Source organism: Onychomys torridus, chromosome 20 (assembly GCF_903995425.1).
Source record: "Onychomys torridus chromosome 20, mOncTor1.1, whole genome shotgun sequence".
Taxonomy (NCBI): domain Eukaryota; kingdom Metazoa; phylum Chordata; class Mammalia; order Rodentia; family Cricetidae; genus Onychomys; species Onychomys torridus.
In genome coordinates, this window is record NC_050462.1 from 34,470,135 (window position 1) to 34,491,298 (window position 21,164).

The 21,164-nt window shown below is 38.3% G+C and overlaps 1 protein-coding gene across 2 annotated transcripts in view; it reads left to right on the top strand.

Moving 5' to 3' along the window:
- The window catches only part of Zfc3h1 (zinc finger C3H1-type containing), a 56,518-nt gene that overhangs the window by 9,108 nt on the left and 26,246 nt on the right, over positions 1–21,164 (top strand). For both annotated transcript variants that reach the window (XM_036169676.1, XM_036169677.1), the window contains exons 3-12: positions 7,802–7,866; positions 10,648–10,849; positions 11,566–11,789; positions 14,034–14,154; positions 15,616–15,713; positions 17,510–17,725; positions 17,870–18,034; positions 19,703–19,840; positions 20,595–20,716; positions 21,007–21,156. In XM_036169676.1, the coding sequence (XP_036025569.1) occupies positions 7,802–7,866; positions 10,648–10,849; positions 11,566–11,789; positions 14,034–14,154; positions 15,616–15,713; positions 17,510–17,725; positions 17,870–18,034; positions 19,703–19,840; positions 20,595–20,716; positions 21,007–21,156 (1,501 nt within the window). The remainder of the gene's footprint in view (positions 1–7,801; positions 7,867–10,647; positions 10,850–11,565; positions 11,790–14,033; positions 14,155–15,615; positions 15,714–17,509; positions 17,726–17,869; positions 18,035–19,702; positions 19,841–20,594; positions 20,717–21,006; positions 21,157–21,164) is intronic.

Consider the following 21,164-nt stretch of genomic DNA (forward strand, 5'->3'; position numbering starts at 1 on the left):
TTGGCTGCTCTTCCAGAGGTCCTGAGTTCGATTCCCAGGAACCACATGGTGGCTCACAACCATCTACAGTGGGATCTGAGGCTCTCTTCCACCATAAAGGTGCATGTGCAGATGGAGTACTCACATCCCTAAAATTAAATAAATAAAATATTTAAAAAAGATCAGAATCATACCTGGATTATTAAAAAAAAGAAATGCATTAGTGATATACAGACCTACATGGATGAATTTCAAACAGTGTGCTAAGTGAAAACCTCAAATCAGCAGACAGGCCTTGTGGTACCAGCCTGCAATCCCAGTGACTTGGGAAGTTGAGGCAAGAGAAACACACACACACACACACACACACACACACACACACACACACAAATTGCCACTAGAGTTAAGAGAGTTTCTTAACTTCCCAAGAAAATGGCGTGTACCAGGACTTCTGATAAGGACAGCATATTTCTGTGCGTGACTGTCTTGCATATGGGCCTGCTTCATACATACGGAGAAAGTTCTTTGCCACAAGTTGCATCCCCCAGCTTGTATCTCCCTTTTTGCTTTTAAGTAATGCCAGGTTGAGAAGTTTGGCAGTAATTGTTCTTTCTTTTTTTAATTTTAAAATGAGAAAGAGAGAGTTTATGCACACAGGTTTGCACATGTGCTAAGTTAGAGGCCAACTTTGTGGAGTCATCTCTCTTTCCATATTTATATGTATTCTGGGGATTGAACTGAGATTGTCAGGCTGTGAAGCAAGTGCATTACCCAGTGAGCCATCTCAGTGTCCCCACAACTCTTTAAAAGATACTTTTTTCCTAAATTAGAATTCTGTGGTGGTTATTCTCACCATACTAAGATAGTTTTTTGCTTATATTGTTGATTTTAAAAAACCAGCTATCATTCTTAAGAATATTTAATTTGAAGGCAATCTAGCTTTTTCTAGTCATTTGAAAAAATATCCTTTTTTGTGTTTGATAGTATAGAGTTTAGTGTTGATTGTAGATTTTTTTTTTTTTTTTAATTATCCAGCTTGGGATTTGTTGTGTTTCTTGATTGTGAATTTATTCTTTCATTGTTTCTAGAAAAAATACTCTCTATGTAGTTACACACTATGCTAGTATCTGTTTTCTGGAATTTTGTATCGATGCATGCTATAGTATCATTTCACTGTATTTTTCATGTCTCTTGCTTTACTCAGCTGTGTGAATTCTGGCAAACTTCCGTGCTGTGTCTTTGGTTTTGCACATTCTCTTTGCAGTTCTCTTTGATGTGCTTTAAGACCCGCTATTCAGTTTTCTGTTTCAGTCAGTTCTTGTTGTAACATTTCCATTTTTGTTTCTGAAGTCACTTTGGACATTCTTTTACTTTTCTCTCATAACTTCAAGTGTAGTTTCTTCTTGTGTATCATTATTTTCAAGTTGTGTGTTATATAGCCCAGTCTGTTCTCAAATTTGTTTGGCTAAGTCTGGCCTTGAACTCCTGATCCTCCTGTCTTGCCTCCTTAGTAGGCCTCCCCCACACCCGACCCAGCTTTCTGGGATCACGTTTTGTATTTGAAGTTTTCAAGGCCACTCATTGGTATACATTTGTGAATGAGAGTGGTGACTGCTTTTGATGACACATTCCAAAGTTGTTCTTTCCTTCTAATAAGTCAGAAGTGTCAACTGTTTATAATTTCTGTGAAGTAGAACAGCAGGATAGAGAATCTATACAAATGACTCATCAAGTTAGTTATGTGTGAATGCTTGCAGTAATTCCAATGAAAAATCAAATATGACAAACTGGCTTCTGTGGAAGAAGAGTCAAGGAAACCAGAAACCCCCAGTGCTTATCTGGATCATTAGTTCCATGCTTAGATGTTTCTGTACATATACCCTGCTCTTTCCTTTGCTCAAGACTCTGCTGTCCAATGCTTTTTCCCGTTCTCAGTGGTTCTTTTAAACTTTCATATTACGTGTGAGCTTGCTCTTTTTTTTTGCCAGAGCTGAGGACCTTGCTAGGCAAGCACTCTACCACTGAGCTAAATCCCCAACCCCTCTTGCTCTTATTTGAGAAGTCAGTTCCATTTTTTTACTTCTGTATCATGACACTATCCGTATGAAATTTTCATTTAAATTCTTCTACTCAGAGGAAGTAAAGACCTTGTTTGTGACCACTTTGTTTGATATGCCTGCCTCTTCTTTACTGTTTATCTGCTTTATTTTTAACCACTTTCACTTATGGAGATACTTGGAAAATTGTTGCAGGAATCTTAAAAGTTCTTATGAATAAAAAACCCAGGGCCAGTTATTGGGGTGAATGCTGGAAGATCAGAGAAGCAGAACAAGCCACAGCTACCTCACCCCGCCAGTTCTTCAGCTGATCCTGTTTCCTCAGACTTCCAGCCTCTGTGTCCTTATCCAAATGGATCTCTGCTGAACTGCTTCTCCAAAACCTGAATGCTTAACCAGCTAAAAGCTTCTAGTTTCTGGTCTTCATGCCTTATATACCTTTCTGCTTTCTGCCATCACTCCCTGGGATTAAAGGTTCACTTCTTGGGATTATAGTCGAGTGTCACCATGCCTGGCTGTTTCTAATGTGGCCTTGAACTCACAGAGATCCAGAGGGATTTCTGCCTCTGGAATGCTAGGATTAAAGGTGTGAGTGCCACCATTGCCCCGGCTTCTGCTATGGCTTGCTATTAGCTCTGACCCTCAGGCAACTTTATTTACTAACATACAAGTAAAATCACATTTCAGTACAAATAAAATATCACCATAGAAAATATTTGAGATTTTTTTAAATCTTGAAATTTAATCTCCTCTTTCTTATCTTTAATCATTATCACTAATTTCTCTCAAGCATTTGTGTTCTTCCTCAATGAGATTCAGGAAAGGCTAGATTGTACCTTTTCTGTATTTTAATTCCCATTTCTCCATTAACCCAATGCAATCTTCAGTCCCCACCATAGAACAGAAACTTTGCATTGTTAAAGCTTTACTTTGCTGGGTTCTGCACAAACCAGTTGCAGAATTCAGGGGTTCTTTTCACCTTTTATTTACAAATTTGTTGAGTACTTTATTCCAGGCTCTTGCATGTGTTAATGAACAAAATAATTGCTTATGCCTCCGTAGTTTTGGTTTTATTTTTATTTATTTATTTTTGGGTACAGTGTTTCATTGTGCTGCCTAGGATCATATCTACTTCCTAGGCTCAAGCACTCGTTCCATTTGAGAATCTGGGTCTACAGATGTGCATTACTGCACCCTAAATAGTCACTATGACATTATAAGCTTGCATCTTAGAAGGAAACAGCAAACATGATGAACAAATGCACTATCATGAAAGAACTATTAGCAGAGCAAGTGGGATGGGAGCAGGCTAACCGGCTGAAGGCCAGTGGGTTATTCAGGATATTGGGCAGTTTGACGGTATGATTTAAACAAAGATTGGAAGACTACACAAGAAAGGACAAAGGAATAATTGGAAGAAGAGATTTCTGGGCAAAGAAACATTGATTTTTAAAGACTAGTATCATCTGTCAACTTGTCAGAAATGCGAAGTATTAGGCCTTACCCAAGATTTAGTGCATTGTGAGCTCAGGAAATAGTCTCTGTGGCCTGTATGTAGCCCAACTTTCTCTCTGTTGGCTCCTCACATGTCCTAAAGTTGGAGACACTGGACTGGAATTACTACCTACTGCATATAGATTCCTGGCATACTTGAGAATAACAAGAAGCCATCTTTCTAAGGAGGAATGAGGTCTATGAGCATTGGAGATAGATTAGAGATGGTGTGTGGAGGCATGTCCTGTAGAACCTTGCAACCACTTTTCTTTGAAGTTCTGAGTGAAATGCAAGTCTGGAGTAAAAGACCTCTAGAGCTTCTCTTTTCAAGAGATCTCTCTGGCTGCAGTGTTGAGAATATTCCATACTAAAGAGAAATCTCTGCTGCATTTGGTGATGTTTCTTTTATAATTTTGCAGTTTCTGTAATATATATTTCTAACTTAATCCCTCGCCCCCTTTGTTTGTTTGAGATAGGGCCTCAGCAAGTAGCCCTGGAACAAGTAGCTGGCCTGGAACCCACTGTGTAGATCAGGCTGGCCTTGAACTGACAAATCCTTCTGCCTCTGCCTTCGTAGTTCTGGGATTAAAGGTATGTACTATTACACCTGCCTTTTTTTTTTTTTTTTTTTTTTTTTTTTTTTTTTTTCCTTTTCTTGGTTTTTAAAGAATACTTTTCCCACCCAGTGGTCATAGTGCATACCTTTTATTCCAGGACTCTTAATCCCAGTACTTGGGAGGCAGGTGCAGGTGGATCTTTGAGTTCAAGGCCAGCATGGCCTACAGAGTGAGATCCAGGACAGTCAGGGACTAAACCGAGAAACCCTGTCTCCCAAAACAAAAACAAAAAGATGTGTCGTCCCTCCCCCCCATGAAGCTTCTTTATTTTGATGTGCTTGATTTTCTTTTTTACTGGGATAGTCTCATTGTTATGGTTTTAACTACCATCTGTAGGCAAGAGTTTCTTTTCCACCCACCAGTTCCCAAATAACCAACATGGAGTCTTTATTAATTATAAATGCTTGGTTGATAGCTCAGGCTTATTACTAACTAACTCTTACAACTTAAATTAACCCATATTTCTTATCTAAGTTCTACCACATGGCTCATGGCTTGTTACCTCATTTTGTTTATACATGTTCTGCCTCCTCTGTGTTTGGATAGTGACCCCTTTCACTTTGCACTAATTCATCCTAGTGTCCTTAGTTGGGTTGTCTCACATGTTCTTCCTGCCTGGCTACCAGTTAGTCAGTTCTTATTGACTAATGAGAGTAATACGTATTCACAGTGTATGGAAGGATTATACCACTTTCCCCCCCCTTTGTCTAATTCAAAAGAAAGGTTTTGTTGTTGTTGTTTTGTTTTGTTTTCTCGGAGCTGAGGACCCAGGGCAAGCGCTTTACCACTGAGCTAAATCCCCAACCCCTCAAAAGGAAGGTTTTTAATCTTAACATAGTAAAACTATAACAAATGTATACTGATTCCAGCTTACATGGAATCCCAACTGTCACATATTGGAGGTTCTAGATAATAGTAGGTATGATAGTGCATGTCTGTGGTTCTAGCACTTGGGAGTTGGAGGCAGGAGGACTTTTAAGTATAAGGCTAGTTTTCGCCACAGAGTGAGACCTTTTTCCTACCCCTTAAATGCGTTAGGGATAATGATGGAGGAATAGACATGTGAGGATAGTATATAACTAATCACAAGGTCAATTCAGGCTCAGCTGTTCTTCCAGAGATCCTGAGTTCAATTCCCAGCAACCACATGGTGGCTCACAACCATCTGTAATGAGATCTGGTGCCCTCTTCTGGCCTGCAGGCATACATGCAGGCAGAACATTGTATGCAATACAAAACATTGTACACATAATAAATAAATCTTTAAAAAAATGTACGTGTAAGATATGTCTGAATCTCCTGGTTAATTGTTTTACTATTGTGCTCAGAAGGTTCATTCTAATAAGCTATTTGCTCCTTTGGTATGTTAAAGAAGGCTCTCCCACTTTCCACAGAACTATGAGAACTTAATTAACTCTAGATGTTTCATGGCTGGATGAAACTCAGGATTCTCAGAGGAGAAAAAAAAAAACCTAGTGCTTTCTGTACTTATTGGAAGGCTGTGTCTTTTCTGTCCAGCCTCTTGTCTGATAACTGTTACTTTGACCTGTGGTTGATCTGATTATAATGGTACATGTATCTTTATTTTTTGAGACAGGATCTCATCAAGTAGCTCTGGCGACTTGCTTTATAGTCTAGGCTGGCCTGGCCTCGGTTTGCCAGCTCCTGCCTCCCAAGTGTTGGGATTAAATACATGTGCCTTGTAAAAGCAATGACCATTTTATTTGTGGTACATGGAAAAAAGGTAGTGATCTCAGAAAAATGGTAATGCATTTTTTACATACTAAGTGCATTTTTAAAGATGCCCTGTACTGTAGTGAATAAATCATTTAACTTTGAAAAGGACTGGAAGTGTGCTTGTGGATGGCAAAGCTTGGAAGTGTTGACTGTGAAGGAGAGCAGGGAGTGTCACTAGAGTCAGATGGTGAGCTGTGCAGCAGGTGTGAACAGCATGGCTCACACCCACTGGGATTCCGGCATGTTAGAAGCCTGTGCTCTGTAGTCCTCTATGACTCAGATCACTCGGGCAGTTTTATACGTTTGCTGTTTTTATAGATTCTCTCTCTGTTGATTTGAGGTGGAAATCATGCATAGGTACATGTGAAATTTATCTTGGGCTAAAATATTTCTTTCTTCGCATTTTCCTTCCTCTCTCCTTTCTCTCCACTAACTCCTCCTCCCTCTCCTTTTCACCTCTTCCTCTTATCTTCCTCTTCCTCCTTCTCTTCTTCTTGTCCTCCTCTACTAAAGATAGATAGTACTGTGAACATCACACAAGCTAGGCGAGAAATCTAAAAGGCCCAAACTCCCGGCTTCCACAGTATACTAATGCACCATTCATTTTGTCCTGAATAAGCTTTTCCCCCCTTTCCCCTTCTTTGTACCAGGCTTGAGCTCAGAGCCTTACACATGCTGAGCAAGCTCTCTGTCTCTGTGCTAGACTTCCAGCCCTCTTGATAATATTTATTTTGAAGCAGAATCTCACTGAGTTGTCCAGAGTGTCTTTGAACTCATTTTGTAGTCCAGGCAGGCCTTGCACATGTCATCTTCTTGCCATAGCTGGATTTCATGTCTGGACCACCTGCCTGACTAGAAGAAGTCTTAGAGGAAAAGAAATCTGGCTCAGATTTGATGACTCCTCCTGTTTGCTTTGTCTAGGGTACTTCATTAATTACTCTGTTTATTGAATAAGCTGTATATTTTTTACCAGTGGTTCATCTGAGCAACTAAAGTAGGATGTTTAGGACACTAACAGGTTTGGTATTGTGGAGAAAAAAAAAAAACCATAAAATCCTAGGTTTGAAATTTAAGCCTGCAACTCTGAGTGTTAACTTTGTTAACTGAAGCCTTTATCTCATTCTATTGTAGCTGTTAGTGCTATTACTTAATAATAGCTGTTGCAGATTTGGAACAGTGCTCTAGAAGCTTAGGTTCTCCTAAATAGTCAGCTCTATAATACATAAAGCTATAGTCTAAGTATTGAATTTATTTTTTTATTTTAAATATAGTTTGTTATTGTAGTTTCTGTTCGGTAATGAAGCTTTTGCTTCGTTTTTCTACTCCATAAGTCCTGTTCCTATTCTAAATAATTATTTTTAGTTCTAAAGCTATTTTATCAAAATAACTTTTAGAATGATGGTACAAGCTTAGTCAGATCTCATAGTCTCACTCTGGCTGTCTGTGTTTGTTTGTTCGTTTGTTTTACGTGTATGTGTGGTAGCAAGAGTTCAGTCTTGGGTGTTCTTCAGGATGATCATCTAGTCTGGTCTCATTGGGACCTGGGGCTCAATCATTGCTGGGTGGCTGGCTAGTGAGCACCAGTTATCATCCTGTCTCCATCTGCCCAGTGCTGATGTTACAAATACAGTTTACCACTCCTGGCTTTTTATGTGGTTAGGGATCTAACTTAGCTTCTCACACTTGTGTCCTTCATCCCCTTTAATATAGCATTCTTTCATTGTGTTTGAAAGTCATGAAAACAAGACCATAATAATGAAACACTTGAAAATAATTCCTGATTATCATGTAGTGTTGTTTCCATTTTGGAATAATTGTGGCTATATTTTAGAGTATTCAAAAGATAGTGTTGTTTCCATTTTGAATTAATTGTGGCTGTATTTTAGAGTATTCAAAAGATGCTATTTTATTTTAAAGGATTAGAAGATAAAGAACAAAATGTCACAAGAAGAATTAGTCCCTCAGCTATTCTGTCTGAAAAGGTAAGACACTTCTTTGTGGGACTGAGGCTGTGGGGCCTATGCTTGTGCTGCTGTAGAGTCTGCTCTTCTGTGCAGAGACGTCTCGTTGTGTGGCTCTGGCTGCTCTCAGACGTGCCTGACTTCCCGATGGGTGCGGGTGCTAGTGTGCGCTACCATGCCCAGTAGACTTAGAGTCTGTTATTTTGAAATCATTTGGATATTCTGGAGAATTGTCTTAAGAGTTTCTTTCCACTAAAGTCCATAAACTGTTAACTTGATGTACAATTTATATTTATAGGTGATCTTTTTTTCAGTTTTGAAACTTTTAATTTTGATTCAGAGTTTATCTTCCAGGCTTTGGTGTGTGTGTGCGCGTGTCCGCGTGCACCGCTTTTCATCCTATATGGGATGTTTTGGAATTAGGTAGATTTTGACCTAAAAATCACATTTTAGCTATTTTTCTTACTAAATCAAAGAAATGCTGGCTGAGTGGGTTCTTTGGCCTTTGTGTTGCACTTTTTTCTACAAAGTGAGTTTAATTGTCTTGCATTCTCTGGGGTGTTGTAAGGCTTTAATAGAATAAAGTACAGAAGTATCAAACATTGTTTAAAAATGTGATACACTGACTAACTCAAGCCTTTTCTTTATTACAGATCTGAAATGTTTGCAATTTCTTCTATTGTGATTTCAGTTTGTTGTTATGAGTAAACTGAAGTGATTCAGAGTCTAGGAAAGATAGATGGTCCTGAATTTAGGAAGGATAATGTGACAGCACACACTCATAAATATTTGTTTTTTAATATCCTCACAGTAACCATATGAAGTAATTTGACATTATGTATGTTTCATAGATGAAGTAAGATATGTTTGAGTAGGTTAAATGACTTGCTTAATTTGCATAGGAATTAGATGTCAGAGCAAGAACCCCTATTTCAGTGATACTGGTTTTGAGTATCTACAAGTACCAAATGTAGTTACAGCACAGAATCAGTGATGTTTTTTATTTCATTCCAAGGGGAAGAGAGTTGCATAAAGTAATCTCAGTGAAAAATGATAATTTTTCTGTTAAAAATCTAAATCTGTATATTTCCAGTAGAATTTTCTATAAGTGAAAATATTTTATAGTTACACTATCCAGTATGATAGCTATTAATAACAGCACACATGCTTTTTAAGAACTTAGTTTGATATGTGGGGCTGGAGAGATGGCTCAGCAGTCAAAAGTTCTTGGTGCTCTTCTAGAGGACCCAAGTTTGTTCTCAGCACCTATAATGGGCACCTCCCACCCACCTGTAACTCCAGCTTCAGGGGATCTGACACCCTCTTTCTGGCCTTTGAAAGGTATCTGTATACATTATTTAGAACCCATTGTGGTAGTATAGGCTTGTAATTTCAACAATCAGGAGATAGAGTCTGGAAGGATTGTGAATTGAAGGCTAACCTTACTTGTATAGTGAGCTCAGACAAACATTTATGGCTAACTTGGGCTACATAGTGAGCTGAGACAGACAGCTGTGGTACTTGTAGTTTTCAACAGTGGAAAGGTGAAGTTATTAGCTAGCATTCACTCTTTTCCCTATACTTACAAATCAAAATAATTGGAGTGTAGGAAAAATAGAATGACATAATACCAGTTAGCGAAAGTTAAGTGGGTCTTAATGTATTGGGATATGAAACTATTTCTTGTACTGCTTCATATCTTTAAAAGAATTCTCCAAACCTCTGAAATCCATGAATACTTAAGACCTGCTAGAGTAGCTTGGTATTTTCAGTTACAGTTTAGCGCGAGTATGTAGAACAGGCTACTTTTCTAAAGCCATTTCGGGTTATACTAGTAATAAGTTCTGGTGAGCTGTTCTAGAGTGGCTAGAGAGATCTTCAGTGTTTCCGTTGTAAAGAAGAAAGTCATGCTTGTGATGATTGGATCTGTCGTGGTATAGTATATGCACATACTGAAACAGTACAGGTACTCATCAGTTTGTATAATGTTTATGTAGCAGTTAAAAATTTGAAAGGTAGAGTGAAAAAAATTATAGTTACTTTAGTAGGAAAAGGCTTTTTAAACCTATGCTTTTAAGATACCCTATTTTAGGCTGGGCGGTGGTGGCACACGCCTTTAATCCCAGCACTCAGGAGGCAGAGGCAGGTGGATCTCTGTGAGTTGGAGGCCACACTGGTCTACAGAGTGAGATCCAAGACAGGCACCACCAAAACTACACAGAGAAACCCTGTCTTGGAAACACCCACCCCCACCCTCCACTCCCACCCCCGCCCCCCCATAAAAGTATCCCATTTTAGTTTCTTTGATGAAAAGTGGTTATTCAAAATATTTTATAATTCAGGGTCCATACATACTTAGAGCATAAAACATTCAACTGCAAACTAATGGGTCCATCTCTTTCCACCTGCAGTAATGTTAGGAGTTAACATGATCCTTGGTGGTGTTTCTGCTTTGCAGTCTGATTAGTACTTCGTCCTTCATCCGGCTTCTTGCTGTCACCGTCCGTCTCGCAAGAGTGTGTAGCTCCTAACTTACATGGTGTCCAGCCTCAACTTTCCTCTGGCTTCATCTTTCCATACTTACATATGGACCAACAGTTTCTACCCAGTGATCTTCTGTTTGTCTCTGGGGTTAGAAATAGTAAATGAGGTTTTCTTATTTTATCCATATTTTCCATTTAAATATTTGTTTTAATACTAACTTTAAATTTTAATTAACTTGGTGAAAGATTCAGCTTGGCAAAATGTTTAACATTAAGTAATAGAATTTAAAAATTGTAACTTTTTTTTTCTGTTTTAAAGAAACTTGGTGAAGATGAAGAGGAACTGTCTGAATTACAGCTCCGTCTTCTGGCTCTTCAGTCGGCCAGTAAGAAATGGCAACAGAAAGAGCAGCAGGTGATGAGAGAGAGCAAAGAGAAGCTCACCAAGACAAGAGCCGTGCAGCAGCAGAGGGCGAAGGCCGGCACAAAAGTGCACTCAGCCAGGAAAGCAAGCCCCACAGGTGTGTGCGAGCCGGCCTGTCTGACCGCGCCGCCTTTGAACTAGTGTGTCTGGTGGTGTCTAGTTCTTACTTCGGAGACTTTTAAGCAATAATTCACTTCTCTCAAAAACAAAACTTGAAAAGAAAAATTAGACAAAATCCTCCCCTCAAAAGACCCCCCCAGCCAAAAAAAAAAAAAAAAAAGCAAGAAATCGCACAAAACAGTGTGGAGTCTGTTTTTGTATTGGCCAACTACTCCTGGGCCTGGAGCTGGTCGAGGGAGAAGGAAAACTTATAGGTGGGTGGGTAGGATCAAAGAGGAGAAAGAATATTATGAAAATGTAGGAAAAAATTGAATGAAAATATTCCATTTTATGTGTATGGGTATTTTGCCCCATGTGTGTCTGAACCATGTGTACAGTTGGTGCCTGTAGAGGCAGATGAAGACATGAAATCCCCAGGAATTGGACGTACAGATGGTTGTGAGCTGAGAAATGAACCTGCATCTTCTTGCGTTTAACCACTGAGCCATCTTTCCAGCCCTATAATTCGAGGAATTTTGAGTTTGAGAAAGTACGAAGTCCTAAATTGGAAGATAATCCTGTTACAAATAGAATTTAGGGAGGCCCGGCTGTATATATTACCTAACAGTATGAAAATGTTTAAGTCTCTTCTGACGTAAGATGTCTTAATGCTTAGTTACTAGATAGTGACATTGCTGTGTTTTTTATGGGAAGCTAAACAAGCTTTGAGGAAGCAGCAGACAAAGGCGTGGAAGAAACTCCAACAGCAAAAAGAGCAGGAAAGACAGAAAGAGGAGGACCAGCGGAAACAAGCCGAGGAAGAAGAGAGGAGGAAAAGAGAAGAAGAAATCAGGAAAATCAGAGACCTTTCCAATCAGGAGGAACAGTACAATCGATTCATGAAATTGGTTGGTGGAAAGAGGAGATCAAGGAGCAAAGTAAGGGGTATAGAACTATCACACTGAATGTTCAGAAACTTTACAGATGTCTTCATTCATTTGAGGGTTGGTAGACAGGCATGTACCATAGTGTGGTCATGGAGGTGGAACTCTGGTCTTGTGCTTTGCAGCACATGCCTTTATCTGCAGAGCCATCTTGTTGGCCCAGAATGTTCATATTTAAGTATTTTGTTAATACCATTTCAAAGATTCAGTCAGCTAAGGAAAATTATAGGTATCTTATGTTTGATAGAGCTTATATAGATAATCTTTTTTTTTTTTTTGTATGTATGTAAGGGAATGTGTGTTGTATGCACAAATGTATGCATGGTCACCCTTCAAGTGCATGCAGAAGCCACAGCTTGATGTCAGTATGTCTTCTTCAATCTCTTCTCCACCTTACTTAACCTGGAGCTTACTGTTTAATCTGGAATTTGCTGGTTGTCAAGCTCTTGGGATAGGTCTCTGTTCTCTTGTGCTGGGGTTATGAGCATGTATCACCATATCTGGCTTTTTATCTGGGTCCTGTGGATCCAGACTCAGATTCTCATGCTTGCCTAGGAAGCCTTTTACCACTGAGATCAACCCCATAAATAATCCTTGGGGAAATAGTAAGGTATGATTGGAAAGAAATCCTCACAGTCATAGATTATAAGAAATGAAAAATTTGAAATTTTGGTTAACAAAAGCCTATATTTCAGCTGAGCCTGGTGCTACACTTCTATAATCTGTTACTTGGGTGGCTAAGACAGGACAATCATACATTCAGGCTTTCTTGAGTAACTCAGTGAGACATTGTCTTAAAAAGTTACAAACAAGCCCCCCAACTCCACTCTGCTTTTAGCATTTTGATCATCTTCTATTTAGAAAAAGGGTTATTAAATTACAGTAAGGTTGCTGGGTGGTAGTGGTGCAGGCCTTTAACCCCAGCACTCTGAGTTGAAGGCCAGCCTGGGCTACAGAGTTAGATCCAGGAAAGGCTCCAAAGCTACACAGAGAAACCCTGTCTTGAAAAACCAAATAAACAAACAAACAAACAAATAATTAATAAATAAATAAATTACAGTAAGGTCCTATTATGAAAATGGCTGTTTCCTGTGGGAACAGCATTAGATTAGTAGTTTATTGTTCACTGTGTAGAGTGAGAATTGTGGAGGATAATTGGTATGCACTAATTTAAAATATACTGTGTTCCTATAGTAATAACTTTATTGCTGCTAGCTATTTTATATTTAGTCCTTAACATGTGTTGAGTATTGTCATATGTTACTGACAATGACTGAGTCAGCCATTACCTTTATGGGTGCTGCCAGGAGAAGTGAGCTGGGAGAGTTAATATTTGACTATTACCAGTGACGATGGTTTTGGAGTTTTAACCTTTTAAGAATATACTCGTGAGTTTACTAACTAAACATAAAATGATTGAAAAAGCGTTAAGGAGAGAAATAAGAGGAAGCTTTCTTTACGCAAGGATTATAATTATTCATAATTAAGACTTTTACAAATAAAATATTTGTCCAGAGATAAGTATTATTTTTATGTTTTCTCTGCATAGTTTTTTGTGGTTTTTTTTTGGTTTTTTTTTTTAGTTTTTGTCATAAACTCTGCAAGAAAAATGTAAGAAATAAAAATCATGGCACTTAAACATGCCAATCCACAGTTGATAATTTTCAGATACTGTTGGTTCATTTGTAACAGTAATGAATGTTCTTGACATTTCAGTGTATGAGTGTTTCCCTGTGTGCATGCCTTGGACCACTTGCATGCCTGATGGCTGTGGAGGCTAGAAGAGGGCATTGGATCCTCTAGAACTGGACTGAGAGAGTTGTGAACTACCATATGGGTGCTGGGAATTGGCCAGCATTCTTAACCACACAGTCATTTTTCTAGCTCCAATTCTTGACTTTACAAAATATAACCTGATATTATAATCATAATGCAAAAATGACCATTTTCCTTCTAGTTTCATGCCTAAAACTATAACTGCATAACTGTTGGAAGGACTTTGTAATTTCTTTTTATTAAGAGGGATCCCGTTTACTTAAATGGCTTAGATAATGGGGGAATTCATCTGTACAGATGACACTTGGCTGTCATAGACACTTTCCAGATTGCTGCCATGGGCAGGTCTTATAGAGTCATAGTCATTTTGGGTATTTGTCCTAAAAAATAATTATCAACTCTTTTGTGATAAGTAGCCCTTGAATAGCCTTTGTTGAAACTAAGGAAATACTGTATGCTTAGTCCTCAGATCCTGACCTGAGGAGGTCCTTGGATAAGCAACCTGATAGTGGAGGAGGCATTTATCAGTATGACAACTATGAAGAAGTTGCTATGGATACAGATAGTGAAACTAGTTCTCCAGGTAGGCGCAAACTTTGAAACATTTTGATAATCACAAGTAAGCTACTCAAAACCTCCAAAGAAATGTGTAATGAAGGTGAGATTTACTAGATTTTCTGTGATACTGTAACTACTTAGAGTAAACCTTGGATGGATAGTTTTAACCTTTGTTTTTAAGTGAGAGGCTTTAAATTAGAAAGCTTTGTTTCAACTCTGTTGGAAGATTGTGGGATTAAAGTCAGCTCAGGCAGTTTTTCTGGATTCTTCCATGTGATTGAACGTGAGAGAACTATTTTCTTACTAATACTACATTCCTGCACCTGAGGATTTCTGAGAAATTGGAATGTTTAGGAAATTGATAATCTCTCCCTGTGGTTATGTTGTGAGACCACATCAAAACTAGAACTCTAGTTCCACGTATCTAGACCAGAGAGAAAACAAAAATACATGATATATTTATAAATGTTCTAGGGCATTGTTTTAGCTGATGTTTGATAACCTTACATTATATTTTTGACAAAGGAAAGGTTGGTTTTTTATTTTCAGGTACTTGGAGGTGTTTTATTGCAATTCTGAAATATTAGCAGCACTATTAACTCACCATAACCTATAAAATAACTTAATGCATGTTTTAATAATTTATAAAACTTTTTATAGAGAAAACATACTTTCAGCTTTGTCAGATTTTAACCTCTTTTAGTACGAGGTATTTATCGTGTCTCGTTCTCTCTCCCTCCCTCCCCTTCCTCCCCACTCTTCTTCTCCATCCTCTTAGTTTTCTGAGATAGGGTCTTTGTGTATCGCCCAGGCTTTCCTTCAATTTCCTGGGAAAAGAACTCAGTCTAAAATGTGGGGAAAATTCTGTTGATTGCATATAGTACATCGTCCTCACCCTTAGTTCCTTTTCAACTTAAAATCATGTTCTTATTTCCTTAGCACCATATTAAGGGAGAGATGGAGTCATGGTGTTTCTCTTTTCTCTCCTAGGGCCCTTTGGCAGAATTGAAGAGAATTTATTTTAATTTTACCATTTTGTACAAATTATGTTGTGAAAAAAAAAGTGCTCTATTCTCTGTTAGTACTATTATATTGGCTTTCCACATCCTAGTGAAGTACAGGGAAGCTGCCTCTCTGTTTTGTTTGGGACTGTGTTTCCCTCTATATAGCCCAGCTGGCCTCAGACCAGACATCCTCCTACCTTAGCCTTCTGAGCCCTGGGATTATAGGCATATGATACATGCCTAACCAAAGATGAGTTTTGAGGAATTAAATTTCCATCTTAAAGGTAACATTTAACTTTATGATGCAAGCACAATTTTATATAGTTAGAAACTATAGAGGTTTAGGATTTTGTCATAACCTTATAAGGCCTGATTTGCACTCTGCCAAGGTATATGTTTCCTTGAGCTTACCTATACATTTTATATGTTCCTGTTGAAACATTTTATTAAAACTTCTGTCAAATTTTTTTCCTTCTAAACAGCGCCTTCACCAGTACAACCACCATTTTTCTCTGATTGTTCATTGGGGTATTTTTCTTCAGCACCATCTATTTCTTTGCCTCCACCAGCTCAGGTTTCAGTAAGTAAAGAAAATTACTGCGTGTCTTCTAATTTGTTTCGTAAAACTGGCATGAATTGCTTGCTTTGAAGAATGCTTAAAAACTCATCAAAACAAAACAAAACGAAAAACCAAAAACCCTCATAATCACTTAGTCAATTAATAGCAGAAATATGCAGAATTAAGCAGTGGATTGTCTGGCTATCCACTTGGTAGATTTTTTTTTTTTTTTTTTTTAAACTACAACTTCTTTTAATTTCATATTGAATTCAGTTCTTTCTTTTCTTTGCTTCTCAAATAATTGCTACTCAGGAAATGTATTCCACAGCAGAATAAAAATTGTGGCTTCTGTGGATTTTATTTTATTGTTTTTGTTTTTTGGTTGTTTTTGTTTGTTTGTTTGTTTTTTGTTTTTTGTTTTTCGAGACAGGGTTTCTCTGCACCTTTGGAGGCTGTCCTGGAACTTGCTTTGTAGACCAGGCTGGCCTCGAACTCACAGAGATCCACCTGCCTCTGCCTCCCAAGTGCTGAAATTACAGGCGTGCACCACCACCGCCCGGCCCTGTTTGTTTTGTTTTTAAGGCAGGGTTTCTACATAGCCATGGGTGTTGTAGAACTCAGTATATAGGTAAGACAGGCCTCAGACTCACAGAGATCCCCCTGCTCCTGTCTTCCAAGTGCTGGGAAGATTTAAATAGGCTGCTTACTCCTCTTTGGATAACCATAGCTACTTTTAACTTGAAAATCAGAGAAAATAAATATTATCTATAGAAATTAAATCCTTTTTTAAAATTTTCTTTTAAAAATGTATTAGTGTGTGTGTGCGTGCATGCGTGTTCACCCGTGTTTATATGTGCACACGTGCATGTCAGAGCACAGCTTTGATTTGCTCCTTCAACCACTTGGACTCTGGGACTTGCTTTAACCCATTGAGCCATCTTGCCAGCATTCTCTGTAAGGAACTGTCAGTCATCCTGTTTTTGTTTTGACACAAGGTCTCACTCTCTATCCTTGGCTGGCCTGTAGTCCCCTATTCATTTAGACGAGAATGGCCTCAGAGAGGGCAGCCTGCCTCTAGGGACTGGGTTGAAGGTGCCTGCCAGCACTCTGGGTAGTATCAGCCCAGTTTTTTAAAAAAAGAAAAAGTGAGGAACCATAAATAAAGGTTCTGCAGTTATTTCTAGATTACTAGGTAAGAGAACCTTTCCATTGGAAATTTTCCTGGTAAATGTGTAATATCTTCCAATAGAATTTATTGGAAAGGGAAATTGAAATGATTTCTTTTGAGAACAAGGAATTCATGAGCTAAAATGTGAGGAAAATTACTGGAAAGTCTTTGAAGCAAACCATCTAAAATAAGGGGTTTATAGGAAATCAAGTTTCCTATAACTTGGCCAAAAAATGGCCAAGGGGCCATTTTTTTCATAAGTATTTTAAGGGATGCTATACAGGTACTCTGGGCAAGCTCTCTACCACTGAGTTAAATCCCCAACCCTAATTTGAATCAAATACCTTCTAGAATTTTAAATGTAGATAAGGATAGGAACAGAGGTGTTTATATTTGTATAATTACTATGGAATTCATAAATGTTTCAAACATTATTTGCAAAAGTAACATTTTTTCATGCTTGAATATTAAATTCTGGGTTAGCTTTGAATTATACATAATATTCACATCACTATACATAATATTTACATCAGTATACATAGAAAAATTTAAAATATGAATATATACATTTTCTGATTTAATATACTTCAGGAATGTTTGAAGTTAATACAATTTGGTTTAATTTCTTTAATTACCATTTCTTTAAAAGCCTCAGTCTGTGCCATCTCTGAGCCAGCCTTATGGAGAAGGCTTGTGTGTCTCTCTCGAGCCTCTACCTCCTCCCCCGCCGCTGCCGCCTCTTCCTCCTGAAGACCCAGAACAGCCTCCAAAACCACCTTTTGCAGATGAGGAGGAGGAGGAAGAAATGCTCCTTCGAGAAGAGTTGCTTAAGTCTCTAGCCAGTAAAAGAGCTTTTAAGCCAGAGGTAATTTAGTGCCTGACCCTCTAGGTGGTGCTCTCGTACCTACTGTTAGGGTGGGTCTACTTTTGTCTGCCTGTTCCAGGGTTTAGTAGGCTTTCAGCCAAGTTAAGTCTAATGCTATGGAAATGTTTATCTTTTTCTTATTAGGAAGCATCCAGTAATAGCGACCCACCTTCACCTCCAGTTCTGAACAGTTCTCAGCCTTTGTCCAGAAGCAATCTATCAATAGTCAGTATTAATACAGTATCTCAGCCTAGGATACAGAATCCAAAGTTTCACAGAGGACCTCGTCTTCCACGAACTGTGATCTCGGTAAAAACAAGCATTAAGAAGTACCGTTCATAGAGCTTGTGAGAATTTAAAAAAAAAGAAATATTTTTACTCTCATGTCACTACCATCTAGCTCATTTATATGCAAAAAATTATTTTATAAATACAAATTAAAAAAAATCGTAAAGTTTGAAGTAAGAACAGCATGTTCATTTGAAGATTGGTAGAATTTGGTAATGGTGTGTTTGAGGATGTATTCTCAGAGTGTAGTAGATCTTTTTTCCTCTGCTCTTAAAAATTATAAATTGGCCCATGGGGTTGGGGATTTAGCTCAGTGGTAGAGTGCTTCCTAGGCCCTGGGTTCAGTCCTCAGCTCTGGGATAACAAAACAAAACAAAAAAATTGGACCATTTTCAATCTTTTCTGTTATTATTTTAATGAATGGATATCTAAAAATTCTTCTCCTTGCACCTTAAATTTTTTTTTTTTTAAATAGGATTGGTGATTGAACCAAGACCCTCACCCACAACAGGCAAGCACACTGCCACAGATCTATATCCTCAGACATTTTTTTAAATTTGGAAACAAGATCTCACTAAATTGCACAGGAAGGCTTTGAACTTGATTATCCTGCCTCAGCCTCCAGAATATTAGGAATTACGTGCCTATGCTACCAGGCCAAGCTGTTTCTCATCTTATTTATAATTTGTTTGTATTTTTACCCAGAGATCATACTATAATGGAAGAATTTATGATGTTTATTAAGGAAGTTGATCTGAGTCTGGTGATAACTTGCAGTCCCAACTTGAGTGTGAAGTCTACCAGTGCTACATAGTATGACTGGCCCAAAAATCAGGAACTAGGGATGTGGCTTGGTGATAGGTGATTTACCTAGTATGTACAAAGCTCTGGGATCAGACCCCAGCACTAGAGAACAAAGTTGAAATGACAGTTTTTAAAATCTTATTTCCTGTTGACTTTAGAGGAAAATAAATAGAGCAAAGTCAAGTTGAAATTTTGCCTGCTAAGTAAAATAACTTTGGTCGGTCACCTTCCATGTGTAGTTAAAGTCTGCAAAGTTTTAGAAATGATTTCTTTGCCTTTTAAGTGTTAATTTAAATGAGAGTGTCTTTCTTTATAGAAAGACAAAATTAGGAAGAAGGTGATTATAGTAATCGGGAAAGACAAAAATATGGTCTGCTTCTTGTGCTTAGATAATAACTCATATGGGGCAGTAATCATAGACTGTAACCAGAAGATGCCACCGTACACTGTGTGAAGTTATTCTTATGTGTTGATATACAAAGAGTTTGAAAGGCTTGTCCAAAGCTATCCACTCAGTTGTCACAAGTGATGACAAGAATCGAAATGCCTTTCCGGGGGCTGGGTGATTGCTTGGCGGTTAAGAACACTCAAGCTTCTTAGGGGCCAGAGTGGTTTGCAGGACCCACGCTATGGGCGCAAAACCACCTGTAACTCCAGCTCCAGGAAATTGAATGCCCTTTTCTGGCCTCCAAGGCCACCTGCACATGCATGCGGCATGCACAAAGACACATAGACACACGCACATGCGCACACACACACACGCGCACACACACACACATACACACGCGCGCACACACACACACACACACACACACACTAATTATTTTAAAAAATGAAAACACAAATGCTTTTACTACCATGAATAACAATTACATTGTTTTGCAGCTTCCAAAACATAAATCAGTGGTTGTAACCCTGAACGATTCAGATGACAGTGAGTCTGATGGGGATTCTTCCAAGGCAACCAATAGTGTTTTTGGTGGCTTAGAGTCTATGATCAAAGAAGCAAGACGAACTGCTGAGGTATGTGCAGTAATTCATGGTGAAAACAGTTGAGGCATTGGCACTCATTAAAGTTAATTTTGTTCCTGAAAAATTAGATCTTAGAGTGAAGGCAATGCTTTGTGGGGAAAGTTTTCTGCTTTTAGTACTTAAATAATGAAGTGTCGATTGATTACATAGATTTTATGGTTTTGAAAATTCCTTCTGTGTTTCTAATTACTCCCTTTTCAAAATAGCAAAATGAGTTCATTTTCTGTGTACAAGGGTGATGTGTTGTTGCCCAGTATTGTGTTATTGTGTCTATAGTTTAAAACCTTTTAGGGTTTTTTCTGTTCCAGTAGTTGGTCAGATATGATTCAATTCAATATTTTTAGAGGTTTTGACTGGGTAGATTATGTAATTGAGTAGTTGACAACTATCTTCTTATTTTTCCTTTCTTTCTTTCTTTCTTTCTTTCTTTCTTTCTTTCTTTCTTTCTTTCTTTCTTTCTTTTTTTCAAGATAGGGTTTCTCTCTGTCATTTTGGTACCTGTCCTGGATCTCTCTCTGTAGACCAGGCTGGCCTGGAATTCACAGAGATCTTCCTAGCTCTGCCTCCTGAGTGCTGGGATTAAAGGCATGCATCACTGCCGCCCGGCAGCCTCTTTATTTTTCAAAAGAAGAGTGAGAATATTCATATATTTCTAAATATATTAGTATATACTGGGGTATAAAATATAAATACCATTGTAGAATTTTTGAAAGCTGTTCATCTGGTTGACTTAAATACTTTTTAGCAAGCTTCAAAACCCAAAGTTCCTCCAAAATCTGAAAAAGAAAATGACCCTCTGCGGACGCCTGAAGCTTTGCCCGAGGAAAAGAAGATTGAATATCGATTACTGAAGGAAGAGATTGCCAAGTAAGGAAGATTTTACCTAAATCACTGTAGGGGAGATGTTTGCTAATGTCCTTTTTGTCTATAAACTACGACTCTGGAATATGAGCAGTGGTGATTTTATCCTAGTTAGGGAGTCAGTGTTATGATTTCCACATGGAGAGGTTGGTTATCACCTGTCACCTGAAATACAGCGAGGAAAGTGCAGAACTGCACTGTTAGCTCTGCATGGCAGCCTGAGTCTGTCATGTGCATGTATTCTATAAAACAGTGTTTTGAAAGAACTCTGGCCTAATCATCTCTCTCAAATTTAGTCGTGAGAAGCAGCGATTGATTAAATCTGATCAGCTGAAGACAAGTTCATCCTCCCCAGCGAACTCAGATGTGGAAATGGATGGGATTGGTAGAATAGCAATGGTTACTAAGCAAGTTGCAGATGCAGAAGCAAAGCTCAAAAAACACAAGTGAGTTT